The sequence below is a fragment of the Centruroides vittatus genome, unplaced genomic scaffold (assembly GCF_030686945.1).
Source record: "Centruroides vittatus isolate TY-2023 unplaced genomic scaffold, ASM3068694v2 contig_543, whole genome shotgun sequence".
Lineage (NCBI taxonomy): Eukaryota > Metazoa > Arthropoda > Arachnida > Scorpiones > Buthidae > Centruroides > Centruroides vittatus.
The window spans coordinates 85,673-106,565 of record NW_027122319.1 but is presented as its reverse complement, the minus strand read 5'-3'; the positions used below and the strand labels follow the sequence as shown (position 1 = coordinate 106,565).

Here is a 20,893-nt window from a genome sequence, read left to right as displayed (position 1 = left end):
GATTTAGTTGGATGAATAACAAGACTGGATATTAAAGGCTTAGGAGACGAGGCCCCGATTAGTTTTATACAAACTTTTGGCTTGAATCGGAAGTGACGTTATTTCAATTCAAACTTTTCCTCTGAAAGTTGTTAGATAAATGACAGGCACTGCTCTATTCTTAACGGAAAAGTATATTGTACAGAGACAAATCATTACTAATTTGAAATGGAGAGCATATATTTTAAATTACATAAATTAAAAATACGATTAAAAATTGTAGCCTGGCATTGTTAGGATGTCACAATACATAAATGCTCGTTTACTGTTTAATTGGACAATAGTTGTTCTATTTTCTTTGTAAATATTTACTATGTTATCTAGACTATCTGTTATAAATTGTACATGTATTTTTGCTTTTCGTTTTGAACTAGCACATTCTTTTATATACTTTTCTATATCATTCTTTACAGATAAAATATTTAGTAATCCTACATCTTCCTCCTCAGATTGTGATTTGTAATCCGTGGACAAATTACTATATTCTTCCATTTTTTCATTATATAAGTTTATATAAGTTTTCTAAGTAGTACTAATTAATTACTCTAAAGTTTCTAGAAAGAAAACGGACATTGACCGTTTCCATAGCAATGATAAAGTCAATGTGTAAAATGGAAGCTAATCTAAAAACATTCATAATTTCTAAGAACATTTTTGTGAAGGTGATAATTAATTCTGTTTATTAGTAATTTTTCCAAAATTTTTCCCATAATTGGTAGGAGACTGATCGGCCTGTAGTTTTTGGGTTTACTGAGAATTTGGGTTCCAGGTTTTGGAATTAATTTGCGTATTGCCATCGTCCAGGTATTTGAAAAGGTAGCTTGTTTTATAACACATCTTAAAATATTAACTTTTTACAAACATAAAACAGTCGAATTAGGAACAGGCTGAAAATGACATCGAATTATAAGCACTGTTCTGGGGATGTAAGCTTGTTTGTCCCCATCTTTGATATAATTTGTTATTTTCTGTATTTTCACTCAATTTACGTAAAAATTATTTTATTGTTCTGTTTATAATTAATAGCTTGTCTTTGTTTCTGTTTACTAAATGGAATTTCACAGTAAAATATTCGGAAACTAAATTATAAAAGCCAAACAAATTAAATAGCTTAGTTTTTACAATATTCACTTAAAATGGATAAAAGCATTATTGTATATTTATTATTTATTCGTGCATATCGACGTCTTTCGAAGAAATAATCATTTATTGTAGAGTTTTTATGAGCTGAAAATTATTCTGTTGTCTTTGATGAAATTTGTTACAATTTACTAATTTTTACAGAAACATTAAATTTTAAACGATGACATTAGTTAAAATGTATTAATTTGTACACAAACATTAAATTTAAGGCGTATTTCTTGGTGATCACGTGACCGAAAGCTATTTTTATCTTGGCAGGAATTTTCCTACAGTGATCTTTGTCATATCTAATTTGCATATTAATGATAGTACATTACTAATCTTTATTAAACAGATCTAGACATTTTATATTATTTAAATTTGACTGGATTAGTAATATAATTATATAAAAATTTTCACTATTTTGCAGGAAACTTCAATCCAGATGACGTAAGAGTCATCCATGGTTCGCGGGAGAATTTGCGCGATGATTTTTTTTATATCTAATTTGCATAATTATAATGGAAAATTATTAATCTTTATTAAACAGATCTAGTTATTGTGTATTAATTAAATTCATCGGATTTTATGAAAGAATTTTTAAAAACTTTTAGCTTTTATTCAAAAACTTTTCGTTATGTGATGAAATTATTCACAGGTGCATTAAAATATGAATCAGTTCGTGGAAAAATTTTGTACAGTGCAGTCTGGTGTATCTGTGTTTCTCGGTTTTTTCGAAGTTCACTGCGATAATTTTTTATTACGTGGATCCATACATTTTGCGTTGTTTTTAACGGATAAAAGGTGGAAATTTTACGCTGAATATAGAACTTGTTTTTCAGAATATGCTACTTTACAAAAAGAAAAGTTGAAAATAATTTATTTTTCGACAATTTGGGAGAACTGACTTTTGGATATAACATATGGATATAAATGAAAGTATGTATTATTGAGCTACTAATTTATTTGTGTTTATGTGTATTGTTGTACTGCAACTTACTTTGTTTTACTATGTTAGAGAAAGTAGGTCACACATTGGATTGCTGACATTTATACAGAAAAATTTATACTTGAAGAATTTTGTTTTGATAATTATTGCCTAGGGTTTATGTCGAAAATATTTTTCATTTATATTTGTAATTACAGTTAATTCGAATAGTAATGGCGCTTAAATATTTATAGGATTAATTGAAGTTTTCGAATTTTGTTTGAGGAAACTGAGGAAGGCAAGAGTATCGACAGTTGTATAATGAACTGAATTTAAGTAAATTAGGTGACTTTGTATGTTTCGATGTAGTTTTTTATAATATTACGATATACGAACTTTCGATTTTGTAAATTGTATTATACTAAAAAATAAAGTTTTTTGTTATTCTCCTACTTAATGATGTATTTATAATGTTTCTGAATTAAATAATACTTATTAAATTGAAATCCAAGCTTTACAAAGTACTATGAATATTAGAGAAGACCGTTTTACTATAAACTACTACGTTTTACTACAGCTTACTCTAATGTTGATTCTACAAAAAGTAGGTCAGACAAGGACCGTTAGACTAATGACGTAGGCTGTTTACTTTTTCCGGTTGCATCGGTGCTCTCCCGATAGCGTCATTTACAGAAGTCACACCTACTTTTTTCTGACGCGAGCCAATTAGGAATATTAATTTTTTTAACCAATCAGATGACGGCGGGAAATTTAAATTCGATTTATGTCGATAGATGGCCGTCTAAAATTTCATATTTATTTTAATTTTCTCTTTTTTATTGTAATTTCTCGAGAACTAAAGGATATTCCAAAACAAAGTTGGAGAACCCAACTACTCGTGAAAATTCTACGACTTCACGAAATGGTCCAGGTATTTTATAAGAATTTTTTAACGACTATAGTCGTCCTTCACCACTGCCACTCGATCGTCTTGGACGACTATTCTCGTCCTTCACTGTTAAGAGGATAATTATTATTTATTCGTGTATATCAACTTCTTTCGAAGAAATAATTATTTATTGTAGAATTTATATGATCTGAAAATTATTCTATTGTCTTTGATGAGATTAGTTGAAATTTAATAATTTGTACACAAACATTAAATTTTAGACACATTTCTTCATATTTCTTGGTGATCACATGACCAAAAGCTATTTTTATCTTGGCAGGAGATTTCCCAGTGATCTATCGCATATCTAATTTGCATATTTGTAATAATATTTGTGATAATTTTTATTAAACAGATCTAGACATTTTATATTATTTAAATTTGACTGGATTAATAAAATAATTTAAGAAAATTTTTAGGGTTTAGCGGGAAAGCTTCAACATTATAGTCATCAGTAGTATATATGAGAGAGATTCTGGGATAATTTGTTAAACTTTTAAGACTTTATAACTTTTATCATAGTAACGCTCAGCATTTCGAGGGAAAGACGTCGACCAGGGGTAAAAATGGCAATAACCGTTGAATCGTTCGAGCGATTCTACGATATTAGCATTCCAAAAGCTCTCGTACACATTAAAACCACGCCCATTTTTGTTGCCCCTTCGGATATACTACACCGCGAAATGTGAGCGAGCGTTTTTTACAATACGACAAACGAGCGATTGTAGAATAATTCGCCAATATTTTTTTATATATAGTTTTTTCAAGAGATTTTTTGTTTATATATAGATCTCTTAAGAGAATCAATATTTTCTTTATTAAAGAGAATTAATATAATTTTATATATATATAACTTTAATATTTAAGATATTTTTTTGTTAAGCTGCTGTCCATCTGTTGGCAAAATATTAAACTGCATTTTTTTTAATCCTTCGAAATTACGAAGGTGATTTAAAAAAATAACAGCAGGAACTGTGCATCGCTAATCGGATCGTGATATTTGTTTTTTATCGATTTTTTTACAATATGTTATTTTTTTCATCGATGTTTCCTTTCTTTTATTACTATACTTTTTTATATAAGATTTTTTTGTTAAGTCATCTTAAGAGAATCAATATTTCTTTTATTTTATATTTATATATTTTTATTTTTATATTTTATAAGTTTTTTTGTTAAGCCGGCACCATCTGTCAACAAATTAATTGTGTGTCGCGACGACGATCACGAGTGCTGTTTGCTTTTTATCGATTCTTTTACGATATATATATTTTTTTCATCGATTTTTTCTTTCTTTTATTAGTATACTTTATATAAGTTTTTTTTTGTTAACTCATCTTAAGAGAATCAATATTTTTATTTTATTTTTTTATATTTATATATTTTTATTTTTATATATAAGTTTTTTGTTAAGCTGGCACCAACTGTTGACAAAATATTTTTCTTCCCTTTGAAATTAGGAAGGTGTTTTTTATATACGAAGAGATTCGTTGTTTTTATATAGGTCGGTTTTTTATATATACGTAGAGATTCGCTGTTTTTTATACGTCTTAAGAAAATCAATATTTATAATATAACTTTAAGAGATTTATATATATACGTATTTTTTGTTGAGTTTTTATATATATATATATATATAAGAGCTCTTAAGGGAATCAATATTTTAAAGTTTTATTTAAGAGAATTAATATTTATATATATAACTTTAATATTTAAGAGAGATATAAGTTTTTTTGGTTAAGCTGAATCCATCTGTCAACAAAATATTAAACTTCATTTTTTTTAATATATTATTTTTTTTCTTCGAAATTAGATAGGTATTTAAAAAATAAACAACACGAACCCTCGCTAATCGAATCGCGATATTTGCTTTTTATCGATTCTTTTACGTTATATATTTTTTCGTGCGGCGTCAACGATTAAATAAACGACGACATCTCTCTCTTTTTTTATTAGAAATAAGAACAAAAAATAATGAAATTTAAAATAATTATAAGATATGACAATTGGCTCCATAGAATGCGTGAAGTTCTTTTATGATCAACGTCGTTAAACTTCGGTAGAGTGGGATTCAGTAGGATTTATAACATAGTAGGGCATCTAAAAAACAATAAATATTATGATGCATATTTATTATAAATAGTCTAAATTAGAAATTTTGAAAAACTGAAAGCAGTTTTTTAAAGAAAATTCGCAAGAAAAAAAAAGCTTAAGATTGAAATTATAAAAGCGAATTAAAGTTATTAAAAAAAGTTTAAGAGTTAGTTGTAGGAAGCATTAGCTTAAATTTATTCCGAATATTAAAAAAAACCTAAAGAATTTAAATTGAGTTAATGCCTAGACACTCATCTTTCTCGAAAAAAAAATCTTGCGAAAATATTCTTACATCTATTATTTAAAATTTATATAAAGTTTTTTGAAAAAACTTACCTTCTATTGATTTTCTTCTCCTTCTTCAAATAATAATATTTTTCGTGTGCAGAGAAAAAACTTGATAAAGAATTAGCTAAAGAAAGTAAACCTCCCGTCTTTATATCGTTGGGGGGAGTTGATTTGACCTCGTTTTGTAAAAGAGTGAACGAACCGATGTGAGGCCAACACCGGGAGAGGAGAATACATTATAACCGATTCGTGTTAAGTAATGTAGAAAAAAATACAACAGAAATATTCAATTCATTTCATTTTTTTTATTGAAATAAAAAAACATTTACATCAATTAAGAAGTAAGTATACAAAATACGTGTATAAATGTATTAATTATATTTAAAAAAATTAAAGTCTTTCACATATTTTTGCCAAAACACGAATTAGAACAAATTGATAATTATCGGTTATAAATTTGGTTGTTAATTGTTTCTGATTACTAATGAGACTACACCAATCCAATTTATGTTTAAAATCTTTCATAAATTTTTCGGATAAATCTTGATATTCTGAAATAATCTCCCAATCCACATGGTTTTCAAGTTCTTTAATAGTTTCTTCGGTTAATTGTTGATATTTACAAACAAGCGGCATATTGAGTGAATCTTTAAAACTTATAATGAATTGAGGACTCAGTTTTTGATATTGAGATACGAGATCCCAGTTTAGATAATCAGAATATTCACTCAAAAATGTTTCTGTTAACTGCTGATAACGACAAACATCATCCCAATTAATTCGATGAGTATACTTGGTTAAAAAAGTAGGAGAGTAATGTCTGCTTTTCCATATTTTATTCCAGTTTAATTTATCTTGGAAATCTTCAATAAATTCATTACTAAGATTTTTTTCAGAAATAATATCCCAATCAACTTTATCTTGAAGTCGTCTTATTATGTCTTCTCGTTAAATTTAATTTAGAGAAATCTTTCCAATCAACCAACGAATTTAATTCGTCAGAGAGCAGGGCTATTTTTCTTGTCTCCATTTTATACGACTTGTCTTCTTCGATATTAATATAATACTAATTTAATTTTAGTTTGTAGCGCTTTATATGACGAAATCAATTTGTATGACGCAATCGATTAGTTTTGTTTTAGACCAATAAGCTTTTTTTATGATGCAATCGTTTAGACAAATGAACTTTTATATTTTTTTTCATGTTGCAACATGTTTTTTATAAATATTATTCGAACTTTTATATATTTTTTCGTGTTGCGACATGTTTTTTTAATATCGTTATTAACAGAATTAATTTTTTTTCACGTGATCATTTATTTTTTAGGTCAGCCGAATTTTTTCTCACACACCCATTTTATTTTTTAGGTCAACGAATTTATTACGTTATAATTTGTTTTGTAGGTCAGCGAATTTTTTCTCACACTACAATTTGTTTTTAGATCAACGAATTTAAAAAATATATATTATTTACAATTAATGGTTTGCGCTATATTATTAAATAAAACACAAAATTTTCGAGAAAAAAATGCAATTTTATTTATTTTTACTTTCGTATTCAAAATACATTTTTGGAATATTCTTTTCGTTGAGTCCGCGATGGGGGTCATGCTTCTAGAGCGTCAGAAAGCGCAATCGTCCAAAGTTCGTAAATGTTTTGTCGAGATTTCTCTTCAATGAGTATGGCGGGAGTTTGGTAAGATTCTTTCGCATGTGAGCATCCAACGGAACTGTTTCGTTTTTGGCTCTAAGCCATCGGGCGAAACATCTACGGAGTATAGAATTTTAACAGTCAGAGGAAACTGTTGGCTTCTAGCCGCAGGCTTTGGCAGATTCTTCTGCTAACTCGATGCAAGGATAACAAGGTTCTAGAGAAAGCGTATGGAACTAATAATTTCTCTTCAATGGAACAAAACGCTGTCCAACGAATCACGGGTAGCATATCGTCACTACACCCTGCCATCTTTTCGAATAAAATAATTTTTAAATTCGCGATTGGTTTTATGTTTTCGCGCATGTGCAGTAGTGTTTTTGATTTTATTTAATAAGCAGTTATTTCGGTTTTAATTGCTATTTTAGATCATCATGTCTCGCAAAATAGTACTCGCTTTTGTTATTATAAGCTGTATAGAAATATTTTCGCTAACAATTTCTTTTATAGTTTTATTAAAAGGATCAGATTTTAAAGAAATTAATATAAAAAACACTACTTGCGAATATTCTTTACATTTAGGTAGAAACTTTTATTTACATAAATGTACGAATGCTGGAAGAACTGTATACGACATTCGAAGATTTTCGACCGATGGATTGCCTCACAAATATATGGTGTGCAATTATTAAAGAACGAATTTAACTTACTGTGCAGAAAATGCGTTTAAAACATTCGTCCAGTTGTATCGTCGTGGGCCCGTCTCAATCTGGAAAAACTTCTTTAGTTCGGAAAATGCTACATGAAAATATCTATGAAAAACGATTAAATCGCATTTTATGGTGTTACTCGATGTATCAACCTTGGTTCGTGGAAGAGAAAAATATTCATTTTAAATGCGGTATTCCCGAAAGTATCGACGAAAATGTAGATTTAATAATTATAGACGATTTAATGCATTCTATAACTGAAAAAATTGCGGAATTATTTACCGTTCAATCGCATCATAAAAATATAAGCGTTATAACTCATCGTAGACTGCATATCTTATTAAAACACTACACTCATGACACCTTATAAATTTGCAGCCGTGTTTATTCGGTACAAACGAACGTTTTCGGTCGTGTTTAACGACCTTCTTCAGAAAATATCCAAAACAAATTCGAACACAACGAAAATCTGCAAAAACGAACAAACTTCGGGAACGTTTTTTAAAAACATTCTAAAGAGAATTGCGTGCGCCATCTCTACATCGATGCGTATTAAATAACACATTACATGAGAATAAAATAAAAATAAATAACAGACAATAAAAAGTAATATGCGCCTTGGAGACATTAAAAATAAAATACAAACATAAACTATGGTGCAAGCCGAACGGCGCACAGAACATAGGGAAGGAGAGGAGCTGTGCAGAGACAAAAAACTACGGTTTCTGTCCTTGTGTAGGCTTCCGCATATCCGCTTTTCTGAGGTTTACATGTCGCCTGAGCGCCAGGCTGCAGATATTTTACTAGCCTCTCTGAAGTTGATAGATTGTCTTTTTGGCTTGCTTTGCAGATATGCCAAGCTTCTGTATAACGGAGGTGCTTTACGTTGCGAACTGTTTGTACTAATCTTGCTTGGGCCCATTCAGCTTGGACTTCTTGGGGATCTGCCAGGACGTAAGTTGCCAACGCTGTGCATGGTTGTTCGCTTCTTATATTTCTCTGATGTTCCGCCAGCCTTTCCTTGAGTGATCTTCTGGTAGCTCCAATGTAAAATAGCTTGTTTTGCCTCCGTGTGTCTGTAATAGGGATCCTGTAAACCCCCGGAAGGGAGTTAGTGTCCATGGCGTCTTTATCCGCTCTTAGCAGCTGGTATATAGTGGGATTCCGTTTATATATTATTCTTTTGTTTGTGGCAGTTCCTATACGTCTATAGATGCTGCCCAGTTCCGCTCTGTATTCCATCAATGTAAACTCCTCTGTATTTAGGAGGTTTCGCTCCTTATTGCATGTCGTAATCTCGCTAGTGACAGCTTTAGGACTGATCCCGTTCTTCTGAGCTAGCTTAATGATGTAGTTCATCTCTTCGTTTTTGTCCTGGGTACTACTACAGTGTGTGTGTGCTCGTGCCGTGAGCGCTCGGAATGCTGCGAGTTTGGAATGCAACAGAAGGGTGTAGCCATGGGTAGCCCCCTGGCAGGTACTTTATGCGAGATGGTCCTAAGAACTCTAGAGAATGCACTCCTGCCAAAATATGCAACGCAAATCCTAACATATGCAAGGTACGTCGATGATGTGGTTGTTTTCTGGAATGTCAAACCCAACTTACACCAATTCATAACGGACATCAACGATAACAAATTCAGCCTCGAGATCGAACTCGAGCAAGAAAATGATAAGCTTATACACTTTCTAGATTTATCTATACAGCTCGACAGCCATGGAGCTTTCCGTACTAAGGTATACAGAAAGCCTACTTACAACCCAATCTTTATCCCATGGAACTCGCACGACCCGCCGACGTACAAACTCGCAGCATTCCGAGCGCTCGCGGCACGAGCACACACACACTGTAGTAGTACCCAAGACAAAAACGAAGAGATGAACTACATCATTAAGCTAGCTCAGAAGAACGGGATCAGTCCTAAAGCTGTCACTAGCGAGATTACGACACGCAATAAGGAGCGAAACCTCCTAAATACAGAGGAGTTTACATTGATGGAATACAGAGCGGAACTGGGCAGCATCTATAGACGTATAGGAACTGCCACAAACAAAAGAATAATATATAAATGGAATCCCACTATATACCAGCTGCTAAGAGCGGATAAAGACGCCATGGACACTAACTCCCTTCCGGGGGTTTACAGGATCCCTATTACAGACACACGGAGGCAAAACAAGCTATTTTACATCGGAGCTACCAGAAGATCACTCAAGGAAAGGCCGGCGGAACATCAGAGAAATATAAGAAGCGAACAACCATGCACAGCGTTGGCGACTTACTTCCTGGCAGATCCCCAAGAAGTCCAAGCTGAATGGGCCCAAGCAAGATTAGTACAAACAGTTCGCAACGTAAAGCACCTCCGTTATACAGAAGCTTGACATATGTGCAAAGCAAGCCAAAAAGGACAATCTATCAACTTCAGAGAGGCTAGTAAAATATCTGCAGCCTGGCGCTCAGGCGACATGTAAACCTCAGAAAAGCAAATATGCGGAAGCCTACACAAGGACAGAAACCGTAGTTTTTTGTCTCTGCACAGCTCCTCTCCTTCCCTATGTTCTGTGCGCCGTTCGGCTTGCACCATAGTTTATGTTTGTATTTTATTTTTAACCCTTTCCCTGCCATTTGCCACGCCCCCTTATTTTGTAAAACGGCCAAGGTCAAAATAGGTAAATCAGGCAATATTATTTTAAAAATTCACCAAAAATTAAATTATTATTTGATTCATATGAAAAAAATCACATATATTTATCAATATAGTTAGTTTTAAATACGACATTTTTCAATAAAGTTTGTTTGAAAAATTTATGAGAAAAAAAAATAATATATGATAATTGACATTCAAACTTGAAAATTTGTTACTTTTTGTCAAAATTAACATTGTCTGGTTACTTTATTCTTATTGTCACTGAGCCAGAATGACGTAGAATATTGTTCTGTACAATTTGATATTACATTTATGCACGTACGTTTATTCGTTGTGAAATTATCGCACATTATATCAAACATTTGTTTGAAATCTGAACTTTATTCTGCTTTCATCTAATATAATTAACTAATATACTTTATTCATTTCATATCAAACAAGACTATATATTTTTGTAATAAACATATGATTACCAATAGCAATAGATGTAACATTTGCTAATATTTTAGATTTAAAAAAAAATTAAAAATTAAAAATTAAAAAAAATATATAAAATATCAGAACTGAAGGTCATAACTTAAATATTTACGATATATTAACATATTATAGCTGAATAAACTTATTATAGCATAAATCAACTTATTATAGTAATATTATTGCATGAATATGCTAAAAATAAAATAAAAAATTATCAGAAAATGAAAAATTAAGAAAAAATAACCGATAATTAAAATTTTTTAAGTCGACAAAACACCACCTGGACAAAAATATGTAGAATGAACGATAAACAAGACGATGCCGTCAAGTGCTGACATCTGTTGTCGATAAATTTTATAAAAATCGATTGTTAACAGGGTAACGATCAATCGGTACCCTGGCCGTTTTGCTAAACGAATAGGGTAACGATAGATCGGTACCCTGGCCGGGAAAGGGTTAATGTCTCCAAGGCGCATATTACTTTTATTGTCTGTTATTTATTTTTATTTTATTCTCATGTAATGTGTTATTTAATACGCATCGATGTAGAGATGGCGCACGCAATTCTCTTTAGAATATTTTTAAAAAACGTTCCGAAGTTTGTTCGTTTTTGCAGATTTTCGTTGTGTTCGAATTTGTTTTGGATATTTCCTGAAGAAGGTCATTAAACACGACCGAAAACGTTCGTTTGTACCGAATAAACACGGCTGCAAATTTATAAGGTGTCATGAGTGTAGTGTTTTTATAAGCGTTATATTGATAATGCAGAATTTATTTCCTCGTAATAAAATAATGAGAGATATTAGTTTAAATACTCATTATTTGATTTTATTTAAGAATAATAGAGATAAAAGCCGAATCAACTGTCTCACTCGTCAAGCGTTTATAGGCAAAATGCCCTACTTTAAAGATTCATATTTAAGCGCGACATCCAAACCGTACAGTTATTTGTTTATCGATTTCCAATCCGTTGACCGATAAAAAATTGTGTTTACGAGATTTGTGTTTCCCCGACAATCAAGGCGTGTATTGGGTTTATATTCTACAAAAATGAAGAATATCAGAAACAATTATCATTTGTTAAATGTGCTAGCAAAGGCAACACCCGCTCAGAAAAAAGCTTTGTTAAAAGAAGCATTGCCCGATCAGATAAAAGTCATATGCGAAATTTGCGATAATACGCTGCAAGGCCGAGTACCAGTAAACATTAATAAATTTAAAAAATATAAAAAATGTATTCGAAAACTCGCAAATAAAAAAATAGGTCTCCAAGCAAAAAACGATTTTAATAAATCAATCGGGAGAATTTTTAGGGGCGATTTTAGATCCAATAATATCATTAGCTAAAAGAATTTTTGGATTATAAAAAAAATGGCTCAACGAATGGCGTTAGTACCACCTAAATTAGTACGTAAATATCAACTGCAAAAACCGGAAATACGATTGCATGATAATATCCAAGATTTATTAAAAGAAAGTACTTTATCGGATGATTTGAAAGTTAAATTATTAAGTCAACTAATTTCGAGATTTAAACAAACTATTCACGCACCCAAAGAACCGATTCGAGTCTCGATGGTATCAGAAACAATCAAAGAATCGCAACCATTGTTAGAACCGACAAAACCGTTGACTATCGAAGATCAGACATCAGTTTCTGTCACGCTGCCATATCAAAAATATGTTCTGCATATCATTCAATTACTAAAGCAATATCAATACGACTGGAACGAAAAAGGAAAATTTCTGGTAAATAATGAGCCAATAATTAATTCCCATATAGCGTATCTGATGTCGCATTCAATGCGCAATCGTAAATCTTCCATCGTGCCCATCGGATTTAACGAATTTTATCAAGCGATTATTAAATCTAATATTCCTAGAGAATGGGTAGGAAATAAGGCGCTATCGAGTCGATTAAGAATAGAAGAATCGCCCATACTTCGTTTTCGAACGCCATCGATTCCGCCGCCTTCGATACGATCAATTACTAGTGAAAGAAAAAAAAAAGTTTTTCGTCTACGAAAATTTCTAAACGGATTGCCTCGTCTAAAAGAAAACATATTTCATGGAAAGATTATTAAGCTCTATTTATTATAATCCATCTCATCCAGCATCGTTTGGCGGCGTAACGAGACTAATAAAAGCGACAAAGTTGCCTAGATAATCTGTCGAACAATGGCTATCGACTTAAGACACGCATACGTTGCATAAACCTGTACGAAAAAATTATAAGCGACGTAAAACCAAAGCTTTATATCAAGGAGAACTACTCCAGTCGGATCTTATGGATGTTCGACAATTTTCGAAAGATAATAATGGAATAAAATATTTATTAGCAACTATCGACGTGTTTCTAAATATGCGTATGTAATTCCGGTAAAAGACAAAAAACCCAAAACGATAAAAAAAGCATTTCAAAAAATATTTAGAAAAGTAATACCTAGGATGATACATACCGATAAAGGGAAAGAGTTTATGAATTCTGGTATTAAGGATTTATTTAAAAAACTTTAAATAAATCATTATTATACTCATTCCGAAACGAAAGCGTCGGTCATAGAACGGTTTAATAAAACTTTAAAAATTAAAATTTATCGCCTTATTACCTATCGAAATTCTAATAAATATATTGATAAATTAAATGATTTGGTGAATGCATATAATTATAGTAAACATCGAACCAATAGGAATGCCTCCGGCCGAGGTGAAACCTAAACACCATTTACAAATTTTTAATCGACTTTACGGTAAAATGAAAATAAAATATAAATATAAAATTAATGATAAAGTTAGAATTTCTAAGAAACGTAAAACGTTTTCTAGAGGATATTTGGCAGGATGGAGTAAAGAGGTTTTCTATATAAAAAACCGATTTCTGACGACACCTGTCACTTATGTGTTAAAAGATTACAACAACCAGACGATTACGGGTCGATTTTATAACGAAGAACTGCAGAAAGTCAAAAATGGATAGATTTTATGTTATGCTTATCAGTACGGCGAGTATGGACTATTTTCCAAAAAATACTCAATCGTCCTTCACATCGAAAATTAATCCACCAATAAATTTAAGCGGGTCGTGGGAAGCGGCATTGTCCCAGATAATAATACCTCGTTCGTGGTTTAATATAACTAGCGAAAATAATACTTACAACATAATTTCTAAAGAGACGAAGTTGATTAAAGTAAAAACTGATGATTTGACTACACTAATTCCGTTATATCCTATAGGAGAGAACAAATCAAGTAATATATTCGAGACTATTACGAATAATTTAAAAGAATTAGGAAAGGATGGTCTTATTAAATTTTCTTATAACAAAGAAGACGGCTTTGTGTCGATTCAGATCGCTCAAGATTGCGAATTACGCATAAATCAAGATGCTCCTACATTTCTTTCGGCTCTAAATCTAGAGTATTAAAAACAATATATTGTAAGAGGAAAAGATGAAAAGATTCGATATAATTCATCTTTTACCGATTTTAAAGAAGAATTTATTACATTAATCGAAAAAAATAGATATATAGATAAAGTAAAAATCGAAAACGTCGAAAATACGACGCGTATACCGATTGGATTATATGGACAAAGAGAATTTCTTAAATCATTTCACTCAATCAGTTTTAAATCGCTTCCCGATAAAAAGTTATTATTGAAAGTTCCTCGAGAAACTTCCGTAAAATTTAATAGTCAATTAAAAGATATATTAGGCTTCGATCGATTAGAATATTCCAAAGGAGAATTTGTGGGAACTTATCCCTTAGAATTAAACGCTGGAATAACAGAAATATTTGTATATTCTAATTTAATAGAATCGCATCACGTAGGCGATACTTCTGCCCCACTATTCCGAGTAATTCCAGTTATGGGAGAAAAAGATCAACAAATCGTTAAAATTTATAATACTCTGTTATTTTTCCCTCTTCGATCGAATTATATCGAGACTATAACCGTAGACATATGCACATCAACAGGTGAAAACGTCATATTTACTTCGGGAAAAACGCTTTTGGTATTGTGTTTTCGTCGAAAAAGTATATAAAAACCGGATTCATTAACGAATCGGTTATTTGATAAAATGAAGCTTAAACCGGAGGACTGTATTAGTTATTATCGTTCGCAGACGGGAGGATATCCCGATTCTATATTTCCTCACACCCCTTATGTTACTCCTCAATGGGGAAGAGGACCGTACTTTAAAAGTCGGCCGATTCAACGTGGTTATGGATTTTTCGGATCAATTTTTCGCGAAGCAATACTAATATTAAAACATGCGGGTCGATATATTGGAAAAAAAGCGTTAAATATAGCAAAAGATATTGGATCGGATATACTCACGGGAAAATCGTTAAAAGACTCGGCTCTATCGAGAATTAATCAAGCAGGTCGAGAAATAAAAGATGACGTCATTCAAAAAATTCAAAGCGGATCGGGTAAAAAACGAAAACGTCTAAGAAAAAGCTTAAAACGAAAGAATACTAAGAAGAGGAAAGTAGTGGATATTTTCTCCTAAAAAAATGAATCCTTTCTCCTGCCCGTGTTTAAAATCGGAACTAGATTTTTTTAAAACTATTCTGACCCAGTTGGCGATTTTAAATACTACCGAGGCTATTCTACATCCCATCGCTTCGATAACTGATCAGAAATCTCTTATAGAATTTCTAATCCTCGGCTCGGGAGAAAACTTAATAGATTTGAGCAGTATTTCGATTAATGCGCAAGTTACTGTTGCTAAACAAAATGGAACTTCTACTCTCGATACCGACTTAGTAACACCTGTGAATAATTTATTGCATTCGATGTTCTCTCAATGTACTACGATATTTAATGATAAAACTATATCTACGCACGTTAATTACCCATATAAAGCGATAATAGAAAATCTATTATTTTTCTTTGAAGAAGCGCAAAAAACCTATTTAACCAGCTCTTTCTTCTACAAAGACACCGCCGGATTTTTAAACGAAACCAACCCGATTAAAGACGGCAAGAATGAAGGATTAGTCGCCAGGTTTAAGAAAAGCAGCAAAAGCCAAGTATTAGATTTATACGGATGACTTCATTTTGATTTTATTAATCAACCTAAATTATTGATAAACGGCGTAGACGTCCGGATAAAATTGGAACGTTCAAAAGACGCTTTCGCTCTAATGGCAACAGCCGATAATTATCAGATTCGACTAAAAAATATTACGTTAAAAATAAATAGAATAGAAGTAAGTCCTAGCATCTTAGTTGGAATGGAAAAAACATTAGAAAATTCTGTAATTAAAATGCCTTATCGACGAGTTAATATTAAAGTATTTACATTAAGTAAAGGGATTTTAAGTTCAAATATTTCGAATGCGATAATCGGTCAAATTCTGAAAAGAATTATAATCGGATTGGTGTGAAATAACGCTTTTAATGGACAGATCGATTTAAATCCTTTCAATTTTGAAAATTTCGACTTAAACTATATTTCTGTTATAAAAGATTCGATTTTAATCCCGCCCAATCTGTACTGCCCAGACTTCGATGCAAAATCCTACGCACGAAGTTACACAACATTATTCAAAGAAATAGGGGGAATTCCCTACGGAAAATTTGCTAATATATCGTATTCCGATTACGCTCAAGGATACATGTTCTACGTGTTCGACCTAACTCCCGATCGCGTTGCATTCGAAAATCATACCTCTGTGTTGACGCATGGAAATGTTAGTTTCGATTTAAAGTTCAAAAGACCTTTGCCAGAAACAGTTAACGTCATATGCTTCTTAGAATATCGTAATACAATAGAAATCGATCGATCGCGAAACATTTACGTCGACTACTAAACAAATAATGGATACGATTACGCTCTGGAAACTGGCATTAGGTGATTCCGAAATTAGCAAGACATTCGGAGGCGTCTATCCGTCGGATTTATTACCTCAAACAATCGGAAAGAAGAGAAGCTTTATCGTTAATACGGAGAACAGCAAAAATCCCGGACGACACTGGATAGCTCTATTTTTCCGAAATTCAACTTGTTATTATTTTGACTCATACGGCCTAGCGCCAAAAATCCCGAAAATTATAAAGTTCATAAGACAGAATTCCAAGGAGTTACGCTGGAATCGAAGAACGCTCCAAGGTCCGTATAGCTCTACGTGCGGATACTTTTGCTTATTTTTTCTCTACAAAATATCGAGAAACCAAGACTTAAAAATACTTCAGCCTAATACTAAATATTTTAATGATAACTATGTAATCAGCTTTTGTACGCAATAATTTTCGTTTTGGTAAAATACCACCAAATATATTCATTAAATGTAACCAATGTAGCATTAGTTTACTCAAATAAAATTTTTTTAAAACTTAAAAAAATGTGTTTTTTAATTGAAACTATAAAACATTAGTCGCTTTGTGTGGGAATCGGGTCACCTCGAATTCTTGACTTTGAATTAGGAGGCCTAACTTTGACCTAGAATGTAAAAAGATAGAGGGGAACAGATAAGACGCGACTTTGATGCCGTAGGCTAAGATGGGGACTAGCGAAAGTGAACGCATATATTAAATAAACCTAGAGTATAAATACTTTCGCTTTTACCCAATTTTTTAACCCCTCCAAGATGAGATCTCTTGTCAAATGTGTCAATATTAGAAACGAAATACTTTACAAACTATGAATTAAATTTCGAAGGAATGTGTCTATGAAGGAAAGTCATATGGTAAATGAATCGTGGGATACGATTCAAATATTAAAGAACTTTGAAGAGGAAGATCATCAAATATGTTTTTTTCATAAAGGAGACATGGAAAATTATGAAGCGCAATGGTAATTATCTTTTTTATATTTTAGTAAAAAAATTTTTATTTAATTATATTTTTTTAAAAAAAGTATTTCGTAATTTTTCAGAATCATCGGATATTCCGATAGATAATATTTATTTTCGTTTAACCACCAGTAACATCAACCCTTAACATTGAATCCGAAATTAAAATCAACATATGCAAAAAAGAAACGATTTATTATAACGGAAAAACCTATTGTAATCTAATTAATTTAAATGCTCAATTTAAAAAAACTATTAATATTCTTTATGTAGGCCTCAAACATATAATAATAAAAATGGAAAATAAAAAATTGATATTATTTAAAAAGACCAATAGAAGGTAAGTTTTTCAAAAAACTTTATATAAAATTTTAAATAATAGATGTAAGAATATTCCGCAAGCTTTTTCGAAGCAAAGAAAGACTGGTGTCTAGGCATAAGCTCATTTTTTAGTTTTTTAATATTCGAAATAAATTTAAGCTAATGCTTCCTAAAGCTAGTTCTTAAACTTTTTTTTATAGCTTTAATTCACTTTTTATAATTTTAATCTTAAACTTCTTACCTTCGCGTTTCTTATAGACGCGCTTGATAGCGATACATCGACTAATCCTATTGATCGTCTCTTATATTTAAAACAATTGTAAGTCAAAAAGCAACAGTTGCATTTAGACACAATGACTAAGCATCTTTCTTTGTTTGACAATCTTCTTTGTTTCGAAAAAGAGAACAACTAACGCCCTCTGCTTTTTTTTCTTGCGGATTTTCCTTACAATCTACTTTTAATTTCTAATTTAAACTATTTATAATAAAAATTTTTTTAAAAATAAATATACAACATAATATTTATTGTTTTTTTAGATACATTTGACAGAGATCCCATCTACTCATCTATATTTTTTATTATACATTATATACATCATACATTATATACATATTATACATCATTTTTTTATTATAACTTTTTTATATTTCTTTGTTTTTTTAATTATTATAATATCATTTAGCTTGTATTTCAAATAAAAAAAACAAGAGAGAAAATTGTGTGTCGTTTATTTAATCGTCTAACTTCACTCAGACTCTATTAAATCATAAGACAAAAAACACCTTGATGCTGAGAACGTTTAAATTTAATCAAAAACAAACGTTTTCGGCCCACTCCATGAGCCATCGTCAGGCTAACTACATTCGAATACAATTTCGAACAAGCAATTTCAAATTGAAATAAACTACAAAAAAAGAACTCACGCGCTACGCTGGATAACGTAAACTAAAACTAATATAAACAACATAGAAAATAATAAAATAAAATATGTCAATGTTACATGTGTACATTGTAAAAATCTATAGTCTATAGTTCTCTAGGCAATCCTTTTGCCGTATCTAATGTATTCCTGTGACTTTTTTAATTAAAAACTTCCAAGCTGATGGTAAAATCGCCGCATCCTTGTAATTTAAGCATTTTTTGGTTAAGCCGGACTTATAAATTTCACATTTTTCGGTTGTAGCCGCAAGTGTCGGCGAATGTATCGGTGTTAAGATCCTGGCTTCATCCCATTTCACCACGGACCCCTCAGTCTGCGCCATTTTTGCTAACGTTGTTGTGCATTTACCCTTCGCCACGTCATATCTGTGTTCCTTAATCCTTTTACTTAGGCTTCTCGTCGTGACCCCGATGTATTCTTTATCAATCTTTAACTGGTCGTTGCTGTACGGTATCGAGTACACACCTGGTTGTTCACTCGGTCTAATTGCATCTTTGTCGTTCCTTAGTAGCCTATATATCGAGGGAGCTCTTTTGTATACAATAGTGCTGTTCATGCGGCCCGCAATACCTTCCATGACCGATGATAGACGTTTATTATACGTGAATTTCGTGATACCGTTTGTCAGATCCCGTTTTTTCTTGTTTACTTTAGGATTCCTGTAAGCGGCAATCAAACGTTCAACAGTTCTTGGACCAAATCCCAACACCTTAGCCACTTGCCTGATTCTATCCAGCTCTCGCATCGTATCGAGTATGTTAGAGCAATACTGAAACGCTCTTCTAATTAAAGCTCTAAACGCTGAGAGCTTATAAGTAATAGGATCATTCGATGTTGACGGTATATACAGCGGGTCGTGTGTAGGTTTGATATACACCTTCGTATCTATTGACCCGTTCCTAAATGCAATACTAATGTCCAAAAAATGTAATTCGTCGCTACTAACTTGCTCCAAGCTCAGCTTTAGGCCATGATCGTTGGAATTCATGGCACTTAAGAATTGTTGTATTCTTGCGTGGTTCCTCCATATAACCAGCACATCGTCCACGTACCTTTTATACATGATTATGTCCTCCTTGAAGTTGTTAAGTGTGATGCGCTCCATTTTTCTTACAACTAACTCGCACAGCAAACCAGACATTGGGCTGCCCATCGGGACACCTTTCAGCTGTTTATAGACTTTACCCTCGAAAACGAAAAACGATTGAACACATACCAGATTTGCCATCATCTCAAGGTCCTTACGGTATTCTACAGCCGTTGGATGTAAGCTATATAACACTTCCATTAGCGCATCAAAACATGAGGATGGTTTGATCAATGGATACATGCTCTCAAAGTCCATTAATGACCCAACCTCATTATCCATTAAGGCCAACCCTTGCAGCTCCTTTACCACATTCATCGGGTTCTTTGTAACAAACTGGTGATCGCCAATCAACTCCGATAAATACGAGTGCATACGCTTGATTGCCGTTTTGATTGAAACGCCTGTTGAACGTTTGATTGCCGCTTACAGGAATCCTAAAGTAAACAAGAAAAAACGGGATCTGACAAACGGTATCACGAAATTCACGTATAATAAACGTCTATCATCGGTCATGGAAGGTATTGCGGGCCGCATGAACAGCACTATTGTATACAAAAGAGCTCCCTCGATATATAGGCTACTAAGGAACGACAAAGATGCAATTAGTACCGAGTGAACAACCAGGTGTGTACTCGATACCGTACAGCAACGACCAGTTAAAGATTGATAAAGAATACATCGGGGTCACGACAAGAAGCCTAAGTAAAAGGATTAAGGAACACAGATATGACGTGGCGAAGGGTAAATGCACAACAACATTAGCAAAAATGGCGCAGACTGAGGGGTCCGTGGTGAAATGGGATGAAGCCAGGATCTTAACACCGATACATTCGC

At 32.3% G+C, this 20,893-nt stretch overlaps 3 protein-coding genes across 3 annotated transcripts; 2 read left to right on the top strand and 1 right to left on the bottom strand.

The window, feature by feature from the left end:
- The first annotated feature begins 9,215 nt into the window (after positions 1–9,215).
- On the top strand, positions 9,216–10,160 carry LOC136978475 (uncharacterized). Its single transcript, XM_067274186.1, has one exon. The coding sequence runs from the start codon at positions 9,216–9,218 to the stop codon at positions 10,158–10,160; it is 945 nt and encodes a 314-aa protein (XP_067130287.1).
- Positions 10,161–15,424: 5,264 nt separating this feature from the next.
- On the top strand, positions 15,425–15,964 carry LOC136978474 (uncharacterized). Its single transcript, XM_067274185.1, has one exon. The coding sequence runs from the start codon at positions 15,425–15,427 to the stop codon at positions 15,962–15,964; it is 540 nt and encodes a 179-aa protein (XP_067130286.1).
- A 3,123-nt stretch (positions 15,965–19,087) lies between these two features.
- LOC136978473 (uncharacterized) lies at positions 19,088–20,299 on the bottom strand. The gene has a single exon (XM_067274184.1). It carries the CDS (start codon positions 20,297–20,299, stop codon positions 19,088–19,090), a length of 1,212 nt encoding a protein of 403 aa, XP_067130285.1.
- Between the last annotated feature and the right edge of the window lie 594 nt (positions 20,300–20,893).

Excerpts from the sequence above, each read along its gene's own strand:
- LOC136978475 (XM_067274186.1), top strand. The coding sequence starts at position 9,216 with ATGCAACAGAAGGGTGTAGCCATGGGTAGCCCCCTGGCAGGTACTTTA.
- LOC136978474 (XM_067274185.1), top strand. The coding sequence starts at position 15,425 with ATGAATCCTTTCTCCTGCCCGTGTTTAAAATCGGAACTAGATTTTTTT.
- LOC136978473 (XM_067274184.1), bottom strand. The coding sequence starts at position 20,299 with ATGTATCCATTGATCAAACCATCCTCATGTTTTGATGCGCTAATGGAA.